This window comes from Myxine glutinosa, chromosome 7 (assembly GCF_964187855.1).
Source record: "Myxine glutinosa chromosome 7, kmMyxGlut1.1, whole genome shotgun sequence".
In the NCBI taxonomy this organism is placed as follows: domain Eukaryota; kingdom Metazoa; phylum Chordata; class Myxini; order Myxiniformes; family Myxinidae; genus Myxine; species Myxine glutinosa.
Genome location: NC_136267.1, coordinates 160357656 through 160373769, shown reverse-complemented (window position 1 = coordinate 160373769; position 16114 = coordinate 160357656). Strand labels below are relative to the sequence as shown.

Genomic DNA, 16114 nt, shown 5'->3' with positions numbered 1-16114 from the left:
ATACTCCTTCTCACATGTCCATTTAGGTCTCCTCCTACCACAACAACTTCCTCATCTTTCACGTTTTCCATCAGCTTCTCTATCGCACACCAGAACTTGTCCTTCTCTTCATCGCTCCGACCACACTCTATCGCACACCTGCGGAGCATATCCTGAGATGACGTTCACCAAGAGCTTTCCAATCATCATTTTCACCATCATCAACCTGTCACTCACTCTAGTCACACTCACCACACTGTCTACAAATTCCTCAGAAAACAGGACACCAACACCATTCACGCCCTCTGGGCACCCTTGCCACACAAACTTGTATTTCTGTCCCTGCCTACCCTTCACCATTCTCACACCACTTCCCTTCCATCTCGTCTCTTGCACACAACATATGTCCACTCTTCTTCTGATCAATACTTCCACCACTTCTCCTGATCTCCCTGTCATTGTCCCTACATTCCATGTCCCAAGCCTCAGAAACCGATCTCCACTTCGGGCTGTACCCTGCCCATATGTAGTTGTAATTGTCATGGTTCTCTTTTTGAGATTCGCATGACTGCAGTAGCAATTGTGATTATCAATAAGCTCCTGCATCAAACGACACAGTGACCATAAAATATAAATAAATCGTCAGATAACCACTCAAACACCGACTACCCAAATATTCACAAGTTCAGATAATCAATAATATTTTATTTTTATTTTTGGTCATGTGATTAAATTCCCCCATGTCCAAATGCATCCTGCATTTTTATTAAACAGCAAAGGATGGAGAAAAACTCAAAACAATTATCAACGAGAACGGCACTCGGTGGGGCGCAGACCTGAATCAATTTGTCCTTGTCACACACCCAACTTGTCCAACAAGTTTCGTCCGAATCCGTCCATAACTATTTGAGATATCGTGCTACACTGTATATCATTTCTAGCCACATAACTCAAGGGGCAAGAATCACTTTTAAAATTCTTGTATCCGGATCCCGATCTTCACCAAAATCTAATCAATTCGTCCTTGTCACACACCTAACCTGTCCACCAAATTTCGTCCAAATCCGTCCATAACCGTTTGAGAAAACCTGCTCACAAATAGACAAACAAACAGGGACGAAAACATAACCTCAGTCCACCTTCGGTGGCAGAAGTAACTAGAAATGAAAATGCAATCATCATCATCAACCAAAACGAAAAGAAAAAGACACGAGATTGGCAGAGGTCGTACTTGTAAAAAATGGCCTGATACTCGGCAGGCCTCCAAATAGGACTTATGCAGCACCCATTTGCCACAAGCCATGGCAGCAAGGTACTTCTCGTTTCGCAGTGGTACTCCCACCAGAATGTGGGTACAGTCAGGATCAAAGTATTGTTTGTCGAGCACCAAACCTCCTGCGATCAACAAGACATTGCTCCATGGGTAAAGTGCTGAATGTGACTGATCTAAACAACTAAAGTGCAGTATATCATTGAGAATATATATCAGTTAAAAATAAGAACAATGCAATTAATGGTTGATCAAACTTTGCTTTTCAATAGCTAGTATAAAGATAATGCTGGATCAGTAATGTGAGATTGGTTGTCAACCTGGAAAGTTATTTCCATAAAAATTACTGATCAGCAAGACTGCACAATTAGCTTCCCAGCAAATCACAAAACTAGTGATTTCTTTAGTTTTACTCATAAAAACCATATAATAATAAATTAACAGCTGGTAAAGAACAATTCTCCTACCCCGGATGACAACAAAGTCCGATCCTTTATGTTTTTCAACAAGGCAGCACTAATTAATCAGACACGATTCAAAAATGGGTGAACTGTCTGGGGAAAATACTTAATTGGATTGACAGACTGATGGAATATTTCCATTGTGGCCTAGCTTTTACTCTCATGGAATGAAACAAATGCTATCTCATATTCCAGAGTGGTATCAGTGATGAAAAGTGCAAACAATCACTCTACAAACTAGAACAGCACTTGGTGGAGCGCATACCCCCACAAAGCTGAACAGTTTCTGTTTTGGATCCCATTGATAGGCCAGATCTGGATCCGGAACTTAACCAAAATTGAATTGGCTTGTTCTTGTCACCTAACCAATTGGTCCACCTAGTTTCGTCAAAATCTGTCCACAACTTTTTTTAATATCATGCTATGTTTCCGTTTTTGGCACTAGCACTCAATGGTGAAGAATCACTTGAAAAATTAAAACATTCTCATATCCGGATCCGCGTTCGGATCTTCACCAAAATGGAATCACTTTGTCCTTGGCACACACCGAACCTGTCCACCAGTTGGTTATTCCATCCAAATTTTGGTGAGATAAGTGATTGGGTCTTGTTATTTATGTCAACTGCAATTGATATCACATGTCGGACATGTTTAGGAGCCCCGGTGGTGCTAAGATTTCTATATATATATATACAGACTTGGCATTTAATATGGAATATTTTTTTTGTAGGGGTGAACTTACTTTTCAAGATGTCTTAGAACCAAAAGTTCATTGGAATTATGTTGAAATTATTCTAGATTTTGTTAATGTGACCTTTAAAAGAAACAAAAACCACATTTTACATTTCGAAACAAATAAATTGATCCTTGAAAGTGATGTAAACTGATATCGAACTCAATTCATAGAAAGTACTGTGTTAAACTTCTGTACGTTTTCCAGAAGTATCTCTTTATTTTGCACATTAGGCAAAATTTTTTTTTAACAAAAACAAAAGTTAAATTACGACTGCGATTACGGACAGTAAAATTACAGTTCAGTACTTCGTGTAACCCCCACGAGCATTCAGGAGAGCACGTACACGTTGAGGCATGCTGTTCACGAGATTTGCCAAGGTTTGGACAGGAATCGCTTGCCATGCAGTGACAATAGCCTGCTGCAATTCACGCACAGAGGTCGGCTGCTGGTCCAAGTGGTCGATTTGACGTGTTAATTCTGCCCACAAGTTCTCTATCGGATTCATATCCGGGGACATGGCAGGCCACTCCATATGCTCTACAACACGGTCAGCAAGAAAGTGTTGGATCATGCGAGCACGATGAGGCTGTGCATTGTCATCTTGGAAGACAAAGTTTCCTCGAAAGGCTGCACGAGCAAATGGAAGCAATGTTTCTTCCAGAATGGCCCTGTACTTCAACTGGTCCAGGTTTCCATTCAGAACAACCAGGTCAGTTTTGCCCCCTGCATGAAAAGCAGCCCAAACGGTCACCCCACCACCTCCAGCTTGGACTCTTGGCACTATACAATCTTTGTTGTAGGCTTCATGCACTTGTCTGCGCACTCGGACGCGGCCATCTTGACGATAGACCAGAAATCTAGACTCGTCACTGAAGATCACGTGATTCCAGTGTCCTGGCTGCCATTGACGGTGCTCTCTGGCCCACTGCAATCGGCGCTGGCGGTGTTGTCTGGTCAGGTGTGGCTTTCTCAGGGGACGCCTGGCACGATAGCCTGCTTGAACCAGTCGTTGGTTGACTAGCCTTCTGGATACAGGCACATTTGTCAGTTTCTGCCACTCAGCCCTAAGCCGATAAGCTGACTTGGTACGGCCATTGTGGACTAACCGGTGCAGCTGGCGATCATCCCTCCTTGTTGTTCTGCGGGGACGTCCTGGCCTCGGTATTGGAGTAGGGACACCCCTCTGAGCATTTCGTTTCAGGATCTTTGACACCTGACCTTGAGTGATGCCATACTGCCGAGCAATAGCACGCTGTTTCATGCCGTAATTTCGTAAAGCCACCACTCCATGACAAACAGCATTGTCGAGTTGACGGACCATCTCCAGAGGAAGCGGCAATAACTTTTGGAGATGTGCAGCAGTTGTTTTCCACTAAGACAGAACGCAACAACCCTTGTGTACCCGACTGTGAAGCCAATCGTCAAATGCACATGTCCGTACATTTTGCCACGCCACCTGTGATATAATCCTGTTGTTGACTTCTTGCTGTGACACACAATCAGTGACACGGTTCTTTTAACAAATAAATCACCAAAGTGTAAAAGAAACTCACCAGATTGATATACTGAGTTAAGAAAGTAAACCCAAGTCAAGAAAAAAAAAATATTCCATATTAAATGCCAAGTGTGTATATATATACCGTATATATATTAGTATCTGTAATTTGGCGCTCCAACCTAATTAGCGAACGTCAGGACGTCATCGCCACGCATGTCCACATTGCCTGCCAAGCTCTGGAGGAGCCATCTCGCAGTGCGTCACTGTGCATGTTAAATTCAGATGCTGTCACAAGTGCATGCAAAACTCACAGCTACCGACCTGGTTTCGCCCTTGTTGGGGCTTCATCAGGGCAACGCAGTGAGCCTTCCATACACTTGTGACTGAAAACCTTTCAGTTATATATCAGTCATTATGAGACTTCATACCATCATACCAGGCTTCCGGTCCCTCGAGCGACGGGGCTTGCTTCAATCTCTCCACGGCATCAAAGTTTGAGTGTTTTCCCGTTCGTTTCTTTGTCAAATTTCCGCTGCGTATTTTGTTGTGTATGTGTTATTGTGTGTTTCTATTTGGTTTTGGTTTTGTAGTTGTTGCAAATTTGTGTGTAATTAGTCGTTTCTTTGTTCGCGCCTCGTGCGGCCTGGTGTCTCGTGCGGCCTCCTCGTCTCGACTTGTGCCCCGCCCCCTATATCTCGTTTGTTCTTTCACCTCTGCTCCTGCTTTCTCAAATCCACGTTCTCACTTAGAGACTTTTCCCAGATTGTTTTCATGGTTTTGTTTAAATATTTATTTAAATATGTTTAAACCACAGCCGTGATGCTGACGCCGCCCACCCCACCCCCCAGAATTTCCGTGTTTTAAACGTTTCCCAGTGTGTACCCTGGATAAGAATAGGTACGCAGTATCCCTGCGTGTCGTAAGAGGCGAATAAGAGGGTTGGCGTCAGGAAGGGCATCCGGCCATAAAAAAAAAAACATTGCCTCAAAAAGAGAACCATGACAATTACAACTACATGTGGGCAGGGTACAGCCCGAAGTGGAGATCGGTTTCTGAGGTTTGGGACATGGAATGTAGGGACAATGACAGGGAGATCAGGAGAAGTGGTGGAAGTATTGGTCAGAAGAAGAGTGGACATATGTTGTGTGCAAGAGACGAGATGGAAGGGAAGTGGTGTGAGAACGGTGAAGGGTAGGCAGGGACAGAAATACAAGTTTGCGTGGCAAGGGTGCCCGGAGGGCGTGAATGGTGTTGGTGTCCTGTTTTCTGAGGAGTTTCTAGACAGTGTGGTGAGTGTGATTAGAGTGAGTGATAGGTTGATGATGGTGAAAATGATGATTGGAAACCTCTTGGTGAACGTCATCTCAGGATATGCTCCGCAGGTTGGTCGAAGCGATGAAGAGAAGGACAAGTTCTGGTGTGCGATAGAGAAGCTGATGGAAAACGTGAAAGATGAGGAAGTTGTTGTGGTAGGAGGAGACCTAAATGGACATGTGGGAAGGAGTATGGATGGTTTTGACGGAGTTCATGGGGGTTACGGATATGGTGTGAGAAATGGAGAAGGTGAAAGGATTTTGGAGTTTGCTGATGGAGCTGATTTGTTGATTTGTAATACTCAGTTCCAGAAAGAGGATAATAAGCTTGTTACATACACGTCAGGTGGGTCGACGACAACCGTTGACTACCTGATGGTGCGTAGGCGAGATAGGGGGCACCTCCGAGACACAAAGGTGATCCCGGGGGAGGAGGCTGTTTCACAGCACCACTTGGTTGTCTGCGACGTAAGGGTGAAAGGTGCGAGGAGAGCTCGGCGGGTGAAGTACCAACCGAGAATGAAGGTGTGGAGGTTGAAAGAGGTGACAGTAAGGGAGGCATTAAAAGAGAGGCTGAGTAGGGTCGAGGATGATGTGGTTGAGCTTGAAAGTGGTTGGATGTCAATGAAAGCTAGTCTGTTGGGAGCCGTTGGTGAGGTATGTGGATGGACAAAAGGACCACCGAGGCACTCGGAAACATGGTGGTGGGATGATGAAGTTGGAAAGAGGATTGATGAGAAGAGGAAGAAGTTCAAGGAGTGGCAGAAGGTGAAGGGTACGGGAGCAGAAACAGCAGAGCATGAAAGTTATAAGGCAGCCAGGAAGGCTGCAAAGAAAGAGGTAGCAAAGGCGCAGGAGGCATGTAGGAAAATGTTCGGAGAACGCTTGGATTCGGAAGAGGGTCAGAAAGCAGTATTCAGGATTGCAAAGCAGATAGCGAAAGAGAGGTGTGATGTGATGGGGGTGAGTTGCTTGAAGGATGAAGTGGGACAAATCGTTGTCGACCCAGATGGAATTAAAGGAAGATGGAAAAGATATATGGAAATGCTGTTGAATACAGAGAATGAAAGGGATGGCAACATAGAGAGTAACCCAGTTTTAGGACCGGCAGAGAAGATAACTGAGAAGGAAGTTGAGGAAGCGATAAAAGCAATGAAGGGTAGAAAAGCGGGAGGGCTGACGGGAGTTGTGGGAGATATGTTGAAGGCAGCAGGAAGTTGGGGTGTGAAGAGAATGACAGAGATCTGCAATCTGGTGGTGAAAGAAGGCCGCATTCCAGTGGATTGGGAACTGAGTACCCTCGTCCCTCTATACAAGGGGAAAGGTGACCCTCTGGAGTGTGGCTCGTACCGAGTGATAAGGTTATTGGAGCATGGAATGAAGGTATTGGAAAGGGTGTTGGAGAGGAGGATAAGGAAGAAAGTGAAGATCGACGAAATGCAGTTTGGATTTATGCCAGGAAGAGGAACGACAGACGCCCTTTTCATTGTGAGGCAGTTGCAGGAGAAGTACATGGAGAAGAGGAAGAAGTTGTTTCTTGGGTTTGTTGATCTGGAGAAAGCATTCGATCGGGTTCCACGCAAAGTATTGACATGGGCATTGAGGAAGTTAGGAGTGGAGGAATGGTTGATCAGAGTAGTGATGGCAATGTACAAAAGAGCGCGCACAGCTGTAAGGACGAAGGACGGGAACAGTGGTGAGTTTGAGGTGAAGGTGGGAGTGCATCAGGGGTCGGTACTAAGCCCACTACTATTTGTAGCTGTGATGGAGGTGCTGGCTCAGAACGTAAAGGAGGGTTTACCGTGGGAGTTGTTGTATGCAGATGATCTGGTGTTGATTGCGGAAAGTATGGATGGACTGAAGGAAAAGATGAACACGTGGAAGGAATGTATGGAGACAAAAGGTCTGAAGGTGAATATCGGAAAGACGAAGGTGATGGCAAGTGGTAAAGCCTGTGGTGAGGTGGAAAGAACTGGGAAGTGGCCCTGTGCTGTGTGTAGGAAGGGTGTCGGAGTGAACTCCATTCAGTGTACAATGTGCGCTGAGTGGGTTCATCAAAAATGTAGTGGTCTGAGAGGGTCATTAACCAGTGTGGCAGCCACATTCAAATGTAAGGTGTGCACAGAGGGAGCTGCAGATGGAGGAAATGTTGAGTTGGATCTTGGAGACGGCGTGAAGCTGGAAGGTGTGAAAACATTTTGCTACCTCGGAGACATGCTGAATGGAGAAGGTGGATCAGACTCGGCAACGGTTGCTCGAGTGAGATGTGCATGGAAGAAGTTTCGGGAATTGAGTGGCGTGCTGATGATGAGGGGAGTGTCGTTGAAGCTGAAGGGAAAGGTGTATGCTGCATGTGTGAGAAGTGTTATGATTTATGGGAGTGAGACATGGGTAATGAACGTAGAGCAGCAACGAAGGTTGGAAAGGGTGGAAATGCGAATGGTTCGACGGATGTGCGGAGTATCGTTGAGAGAGAGGAAGACAAATGATGAATTGCGAAAGATGATGGGAATAGAGCCTGTGATTGATGCTGTGAAGAGGAACAGGTTGAGATGGTTTGGTCATGTGTTGAGGAAGGATGAAAGTGACTGGTTGAGAAGAGTGATGGAAATGAATGTAGAAGGAAGTAGAAGACGGGGAAGACCGAGAAAGACTTGGCTAAAGATGGTGGAAGAAGAAATGCGGGCAAGGGGGTTAACAAGGAGAGATGCAGAAAATAGGGCAAAATGGAGAAGATTGTCATGGGGACCGCAAGGCTAACCTCCGCTCTAGCAGGGAAAATGGCCTTTAAAATGCATGTTGTTGTTGTTGTTGTTGTTGTATACCATCAGTGGAGTACCATCCTTCATACCATCCCTGGAGTACCATCCTTCGTACCATCAGTGGAGTACCATCCTTCATACCATCCGTTAACGTGTGGCAGGCGGTGCTTATCGCTTCCAGTAAGGTGCAGCAGTAGCTGTATGGGACACCTTACTGGCGGTTCTCGACACGGTCGGCCCTTCAACCTCGATACGGTCAGCTAAGGTGGGCCAGCAGGGGCACATACGCCTCCACATGCAGCAGCTACACCCGCATGCGTACATACCCCCACCACAAGCCAGTGAGAACACAGACTACAACAACAAAACCGCACTCCACTATCTCTCCACAACAATACCTGATGGAAGCACAACATACAGTCACGTGAAAAAGTAAGTACACCCCATGTAAAGTTTTGACTTTTTCAACATATTTCAACAAACAGCTATTTGATCTCCATTTCAACAATATTGATAGATAAATGTGATATAAAAAAAAACAAATATCATGAAACATTTACATTTTGTAGTCCATTGTATAATTTAAATAAACATAAATGCAAATTTCGCATGTGGAAAAAGTAAGTACACCCCTACATTTATCACGACTTCAAATACTTAAAATTAGAATCAGGTGCACCGAATCAGGTGCACCAGCTCAGGTGCAAATGATTAGAACATCATAGAGAGGATCTTGGAGGAACCTGTCTTATTTAAACCTCAGACATTTGGTTTTGTTTGCTCTTTGTTGTTGAAGTGTGCGGCGTCACCATGCCTAGATCAAAAGAGCTGTCTGAGGCCTTCAGAAAGAAGGTTATAGATGCCTACGAGTCTGGGAAGGGATTTAAAAAGATCTCCAAACAATTTGAAATCAATCATTCGACTGTCCGGAACATCATCTACAAGTGGAGAAGATTCCAAACAACTGCCAACTTGTTCAGGCCAGGCCGCCCCAGCAAGTTCAGCCCGAGAGCAGACCGCAAGATGCTGAAAGAAGTCTCTAAGAACCCCAGAATGTCATCATGGGACCCACAGGTAGCTCTTGCCACTGTTGATGTCAAAGTGCATGAGTCTACCATTAGAAAGAGGCTGCACAAATTTGATCTACATGGGAGGTGTGCCAGGAGGAAACCTTTGCTGTCCAGAAAGAACATCAGGGCAAGACTAAAGTTTGCCAATGAACACCTAGGCAAAGACCAGCACTTCTGGAACAATGTGCTCTGGACAGATGAGTCAAAGGTAGAGCTATTTGGCCACAGTACCAGAACACATTTTTGGCGAAAACCAAAGACAGCATTTGACCACAAGAACCTGATACCAACTGTAAAGCATGGTGGTGGAAATATTATGGTTTGGGGCAGCTTTGCTGCATCAGGGCCTGGGCAGCTCACCATCATGGAATCCACTATGAATTCTTCATTGTACCAGAGGGTGCTTGAGGATAATGTGAGGCCATCTGTCGGAAAGTTGAAGCTTAACCGAAGGTGGACCTTGCAACATGACAATGACCCTAAACATACCAGTAAATCCACTAAGGAATGGCTGAAAAGAAAGAAATGGAGGGTTCTGGAATGGCCAAGTCAAAGCCCGGATCTAAATCCCATCGAGATGTTGTGGGGGGACTTGAAACGAGCTGTGCATGCAAGAAACCTCTCAAACATCGCACAGCTGAAAGAATTCTGCATGGAGGAGTGGGCAAAAATTTCGCCCAGTCGATGTCAGAGACTGGTAGACAGTTATAAGAAACGCCTATTTGAGATGTTTCTGTCAAGGGAGGCAATACCACCTATTAGAGCCAAGGGTGTACTTACGTTTTCCACATGCGAACTTTGCATTTATGTTTATTTAAATTATACAATGGACTACAAAATGTAAATGTTTCATGATATTTGTTATATTATGTCACCTTTATCTCTCAATATTGTTGAAATGAAGATCAAATAGCTGTATGTTGAAATATGTTGAAAAAGTCAAAACTTTACATGGGGTGTACTTACTTTTTCACGTGACTGTACGTTGCCCGCCACAGGAAAATCAACAATATTGGCTCCATCCACAAAATCTCTTGCCACTTCAATATCCTCACCCGCACACCTTCCCATCACGTCCAAGCCCCTTGCTGTACCTGTCCGACTGCTTTCACATATCTCCCCTCATCCTCATTTCTTCTGACCTCCCTCTCAACCATCTCTTTCACACATGCCTTTCCCCATCGCTCATGCTTCATCCACCCCAAGCCATGCTTCCCGTGCTGTACCATCCCCACGACCTCCTCCTGTTGCAACCGCTTCTCCATCTCATCCACCTCTGCTCTGGCATTCCACTTCCGACTTCCCTTCTTCTCTGGGAGAGCATTATTTACCACTGAATCATTCGAATCCCGCAACATCATGAACTCCCGTACCCTCACCACCTAAAACTTCTCGGTTAATGATGTCAAGGGAAACAAGTGTTTTCCACCCTGACCATAAAGGTCAATGTTCGGCAAAGAGCGTGGCACTCCCAACCACCCCCTCACAATCCCGCTCACCACAACCTCCATCCTCTTTACATGCCCAATTGCAATATCATAAATCATCAATGGCAAAAATACTCGTGGCATCAATCCAAACTTCAAACACCACACCTTCAACTTACCTGGCAGACCACATCCATCAATCCTCTCCAAACCTCTCAAAAGCTTGTTCCTCACCTCCTCCACCCAATATATATATATACATACATACACACATACATACATACATACATACATACATACATACATACATACATACATACACATATTGATGGTGAAGAATCACTTGAACATTAAATGTTTTTATCGTATCAGGATTTGGATCTTCACCAAAATTGAATCGACTCGTCCTTGTCACACACACAACCTGTACACCCTCCCATCCACTTTCTGAATAATCCTCTCCAAGAAGTTCTGTCACTCAAGCTTTTGGGTCTCACTATCTGCCATGATCTTTCCTGGGAAAACCACATTTTCAATCTGGCCTCCAAAGCCAGTCGCCGACTGGGCATCCTCCATCATGCGAAGTCCTTCCTTGGCACACCTGAGCTTCTCACCACATACAAGGCTTTCATCCACAGCTCAATGGAATACTGCTCTCCGCTCTGGGCTGGTGCTCCTGCCTCACACCTAGCTCGTCTTCATGCTGTTGAAACCAAAGCTTTCAGAATCATTGGAATCTCCCGCGATGAAGCTAACTCCGAGGGCCTTTCACTTACTCACCGCAGGCATACATACATGGTCTTTCTGTCTTCCACCGACTCCTCTCCGGCCTTGCTCTCCCAGCTCTCTCTGGGCTCTGTCCCCCAAATATTCCTACAGGTCGCACAAGATCTGCCTGCAACCCTCTTATTATCTGCCTGCAACCCTCTTATGGTGAAACTGCCAAAATCAAGACTCTCTGCTCACCTTCACTCCTTCATTCCTCTTTTCTCCTGCCTCTGGATCAAACTCCCTCACTCTCTTCAATCCTACTCCTCCCTCCAGGTCTTTAAAACAGCTGTTCACCACCATCTCTTAAATATCTTCCCCCATTCAAAACATTGTTTTCTACCCCTGTTAATTTACCCCGGATCCACTTTTTGAAATACCAACTTCTTTCCTGGAAATCCTTGCAGTGTGCTTGTGTTCTATACTTCCCCCTCCCCCCCCCCCCCCTTCCCACGCCTACTCCCCCCAAGCCCTCCCACAGATCTCCCGATGTCCCTGCTCTCAAATGTTGTGTTTGTGTGCTTCCCCATCTCTCCCCATCTTGTCTACCGCTCCCCCTTATTATATACTTTGTGTGTCTGTTTGATTTTTTGTGCGATAAACGTTAGCTCGTTCACGAGCCTCGATCCTGTATACAAAAATAAATAAATAAATAAATAAATAAATAAGGTTTTGTTGAAAATTTGATAACAATAGCTCAAATGGTAGAAACGTTATGGCTCGGACAGACACACACAAAAGTGATTGCAAAACCACGTCTGCCGCTGCATGGGGGACAGGCTAATAAAGGAGAAAGGAAGAAGCTTTTAGAAATTTCACAATAGACAAAATAAATGAAAGAGGAAGCATACAAATGACCAATGGAACATGTCTTTCAATAGTGGAAAATCTCACCGTCTTAGCCTGTCGGTCTGAATGATCATAAAATGAACCCACATGCCCATTTCCATGGCCACTGGGAGAGGTTCAGTTATTGAACGTTAGGCTTTAACACCAGATACAGTATGGCATCTCCAGGGCTGACCACATTGAAAAGTTGGTCCCCAAAGTCAGATGCACACCGCGCATAATTTGTCATTCCAATCCATTCCTTGGAAAAAAATAAAATCAAAACTACTCAGCCTAGAAGACCTTTAGCCCATACAGGAGATCAATGGAGTACCATGGGCTACAGCCCACAGCGTCTCATCTGTGTCTCCTAGATTATATGGAATCTAAATCACGCATCATTATTGGAATCTTCCGAGGAGCATGAAGCAAAACCCCTGTGGGTCTCACATCCCAGATAGGTTGATGGCCTCTGTTTCTACGACCCTTCGTCTCGTCTAACTACCTCTGCTCTTTCTCATCGCCAGATACTCCAGGACTTACATACACTTTTCATTTCAGGCCTTCAAGAAGGTGGTGGACTCCAACCTCTTTTTATATACACAGTCTAGGCTCATGGAAGAGCGGATCAAAGACGTAACGGGATGCAAAGGAACAGTAGAGACGCACTATGCCATCCATCCCTACCATATCTGCCTGATGATCTCTTCTATCGCCATTAATCCCACTCTCTCAATTGGAAAAGCTGTCACTTTGCTTCGGAAAAGGATCAATGTCATCAAAACTGTAGAGTGAATTGGTTTCATCAGCAGTATCCAATGAATTAACAAAAAACGTCTCAAGCATCTCCTGTGTGCAACTTTTAAAAAGTCATTTTAAGGGAAATACGGCTAGAGGGTGTCACAGTGTGTGGAGGCCTACCAATTTCTTCTATGAGTTGGGAGTAGTCAATCTTGTCCTGTGGACTCATAGATGAAAGCTGGAACTTCTTTTGAAGCATCTCTGCGTCCTCCTTACCAGGTCCATCACCAGTCACCATCTGCCTCCATCAGATCAGCAACAACCATCTCAGCATTTCACTCAAATGAATGACAAGTAAAACCTATATCTATGTTGCACAAGCTTTAGAGGAACAAAAATGCACGGCATGAAATGAAAATGGAAAATAAAGACATTTTACATAGAGAAAACAGGTTTAAACAAAGAAAAAGTGTCAATATTCTTCTTCTTCGTTTGTATGAAGCACAAGGCTGTGGGGTAACGTCACTGCGTGAGTACCATCACCACTCCATTTATGTGGGTGTGCCACTGATGCAATGCCCTCTGCTGGTTAGGGTTAGAATTTTGAATTTGTTCAGGGTGCCGGCGATAGTTCGCCTACTCTTTGCGAAAGACACCATGTGCTCTTTAACCTTCACCAACAAATTTATCCCTGGTGTTGGGCTAGCGGCTAGGGTGCCGGCTTAGGATCCGAGGATCCTGGGTTCGAATCCCGGTCGATCGCTGAATTAACGCCAGGGGGGTTGACTCAGCCTGTCATCCTTCCGAGGTCGGCTAATTGAGTACCAGTTCACTGGTAATTCCCTGCTTGTCGTTAAAGGCGGCAAAAAGGGTTGGCGTCAGGAAGGGCATCCGGCCGTAAAACATTGCTTCAAAAAGGGGACCGAAAAACAACAACAACCATGGTTCCCGAAAAAGGCCAACCCCCGCTTTGCGGGAAAAATGGCCTCTAAAGGTGGTTATTTATTTATTTTTAACAAATGCTGGCACATGGCATGCCAGCTTGACGTCCTTCTGAGGGACAGCATACACATTGATGAATCCATCATGTGAAATACCGGGATGACAGTTTATAGCCGTGTCAGGATTCAAACCCAGGCTAGAGCTTAGAGCTAGAGCCTCTAGGCCATAAAGTGTCAATGAAAACAGACAACTACACTGTGAACCATTTTGGCCTGTTTGAGACTTCAATATTGCACTCCCAGATTTAATGTGGACATTCAAGATATCATAGTATCTTTTATTCTTGCGGCTCCAGTTGTTTTCGGGGTTGGATGTGTGTGCTCTGCACCAAAAGACCTATTCAAACCTGTTGAGGGGGTCAAACCCAAAATTCTAACCCTATTCAACAGGGTCTGCCATTGCCAAACATGGTCTCAAGGCAGGGCGCACACCCCTGTGGGACATGGTTCGCATTTTGTGTTCGATCCCCAACAGGACCAGAAGACGGATTCTGGAGGCATGCAGAGGAAACTGACAAACCGATTATTCCCCAATCTTATCTGAACATTTGGTGTTGTAATCCAATTGGGCTTCATGAGTGTTTTGATTGATCCTTAAATGTGCTAATGGGTTTTAGCCGCCATTGGACTTGGTCCGAAACGGGGGCTTATGGATTGGGTCTTGTCTGTGTGTCTGTCCGTCCACAATCATACCTTGGAGATCCCTTCAAAAAATGTTCTGTAGAATTTATACAGAACTCAATAGAATTTTTATGGAACCGATGGATTCTATAGAACTCTGGCAAGAGGTCCGTTGTTCCATAGAATTCATTAGATGTTCTATAGAAGATCCATTTAAATATTTATACAACTCTGCAAAGAATGGATGTTCTATAGAATTAATTAGACGTTATATAGATGATCCATTTTTTATGCCTCCGCCGACAAAGTCGCCGGAGGCATTGTGTTTTCGGGTTGTCTGTCCGTCCTTCCGTACGTCCGGGCTAAACCTCGTTTTTCTCAGCAACCATATGTCCGATTGAGACGAAACTTTCAGGGTAGGAGTGACACCCATGCAGAATGTTTATATAATTGTGACGTCATAGGTCACGTAGTATGGCAGCCATCTTAGATTAAAAGCAGATAATTAAAAAATTATTTCTTGGAAACCGCTGAATGGAAAAATTTGAAACTTGGCACATTGTCAAGTACTGCCAATGGGAAACAAAAGCATGATAATGATGACATCATAGGTGAAGTGGTATACCAGCCAAAAATGTTTTAATCGAATTCCATATCCTAAAAATCTGAAATTGCATGCACATGATCTATGACCCATTTGTATTGAAATATTACATTTATGAGATCATAGGTCACATGGTTTGGCAGCCATCTTGGATTGAAAAACGAACCTTATCCGATCAACACGAAACTTCACAAACGTGATCCCCTACCCATACATATGCATTATGCAGAGTGATGGCATCTTCCCATTGTGGGACTATGTGGAGGCATATTGGCATCACAGTCACATTTTTCTAGTTTCTCTTTCTTTACAGTCTAATTTTGTGATGTAAAGATGGTATTTAAACTTTATAGGACGAGTGAGTTTATTATTGAAAAATGAACATGTATTATGTACATTAAAAAAAAACATTTATTTAAAAGAAACCAGAAATAATGTATGTGTGAATGGCAAATGTGATAGTTTGTGAAAATCTGTGGCTGAAGCCAGAATGCTGATGGTGTTTCCCACCTGGACGGGCAAGCACAGTCATTCCTTAAACCATGCTAGTTGTCAGTTGTCGCCAGTGGTTGCAGCAAGTTTACCGCCAATATTCCTCATGATTTGGGACGTAGATTGGCATAAACTCCAGTCGATTCAATGGCGATGGGCTCGAATATGTAAGTTTGGCTGAGGCCGGCATACTATTGGTGTTTCGACTCTTCAGCGTCTGACCGCCGCTCTGGTTGTAATGGCTGTATTATTGACATGTGAGTCAGCGAACGTGTCAACACAGGTACAGTCCCAGGATAGTCTTCTACTATTCTTAAATGTGACGATACTCAAGCCATCCGGGCGTGTGTTTTAGCTGCAGTCTAAACCCAGGGGTTCCAAAATTTATGGTACCCCTGCCCGGTGGAGGGCATGTTTAACCACGTCGTTCAGGGCAGAATGTTTGTGTGATCGACCGGTGCTGAAACGACATGACAGACCATGATGGCCAAGTGTGTCCATCATTGTACTGCAGACACTTATGGCGTTCGCAAACTGCCACTC

General features: G+C 44.6%; 1 protein-coding gene across 2 annotated transcripts in view; it reads right to left on the bottom strand.

The window, feature by feature from the left end:
* TOPBP1 (DNA topoisomerase II binding protein 1) overlaps nt 1-16114 on the bottom strand; it is a 204258-nt gene that overhangs the window by 11782 nt on the left and 176362 nt on the right. For both annotated transcript variants that reach the window (XR_013624186.1, XM_078782464.1), the window contains exons 23-24: nt 13034-13151; nt 1211-1374 (exon numbers count right to left, since the gene is read on the bottom strand). Coding sequence is in view for 1 of the 2 variants with exons in the window: in XM_078782464.1 (XP_078638590.1) it covers nt 1211-1374; nt 13034-13151 (282 nt within the window). In the remaining variant the exon portion in view is untranslated. The remainder of the gene's footprint in view (nt 1-1210; nt 1375-13033; nt 13152-16114) is intronic.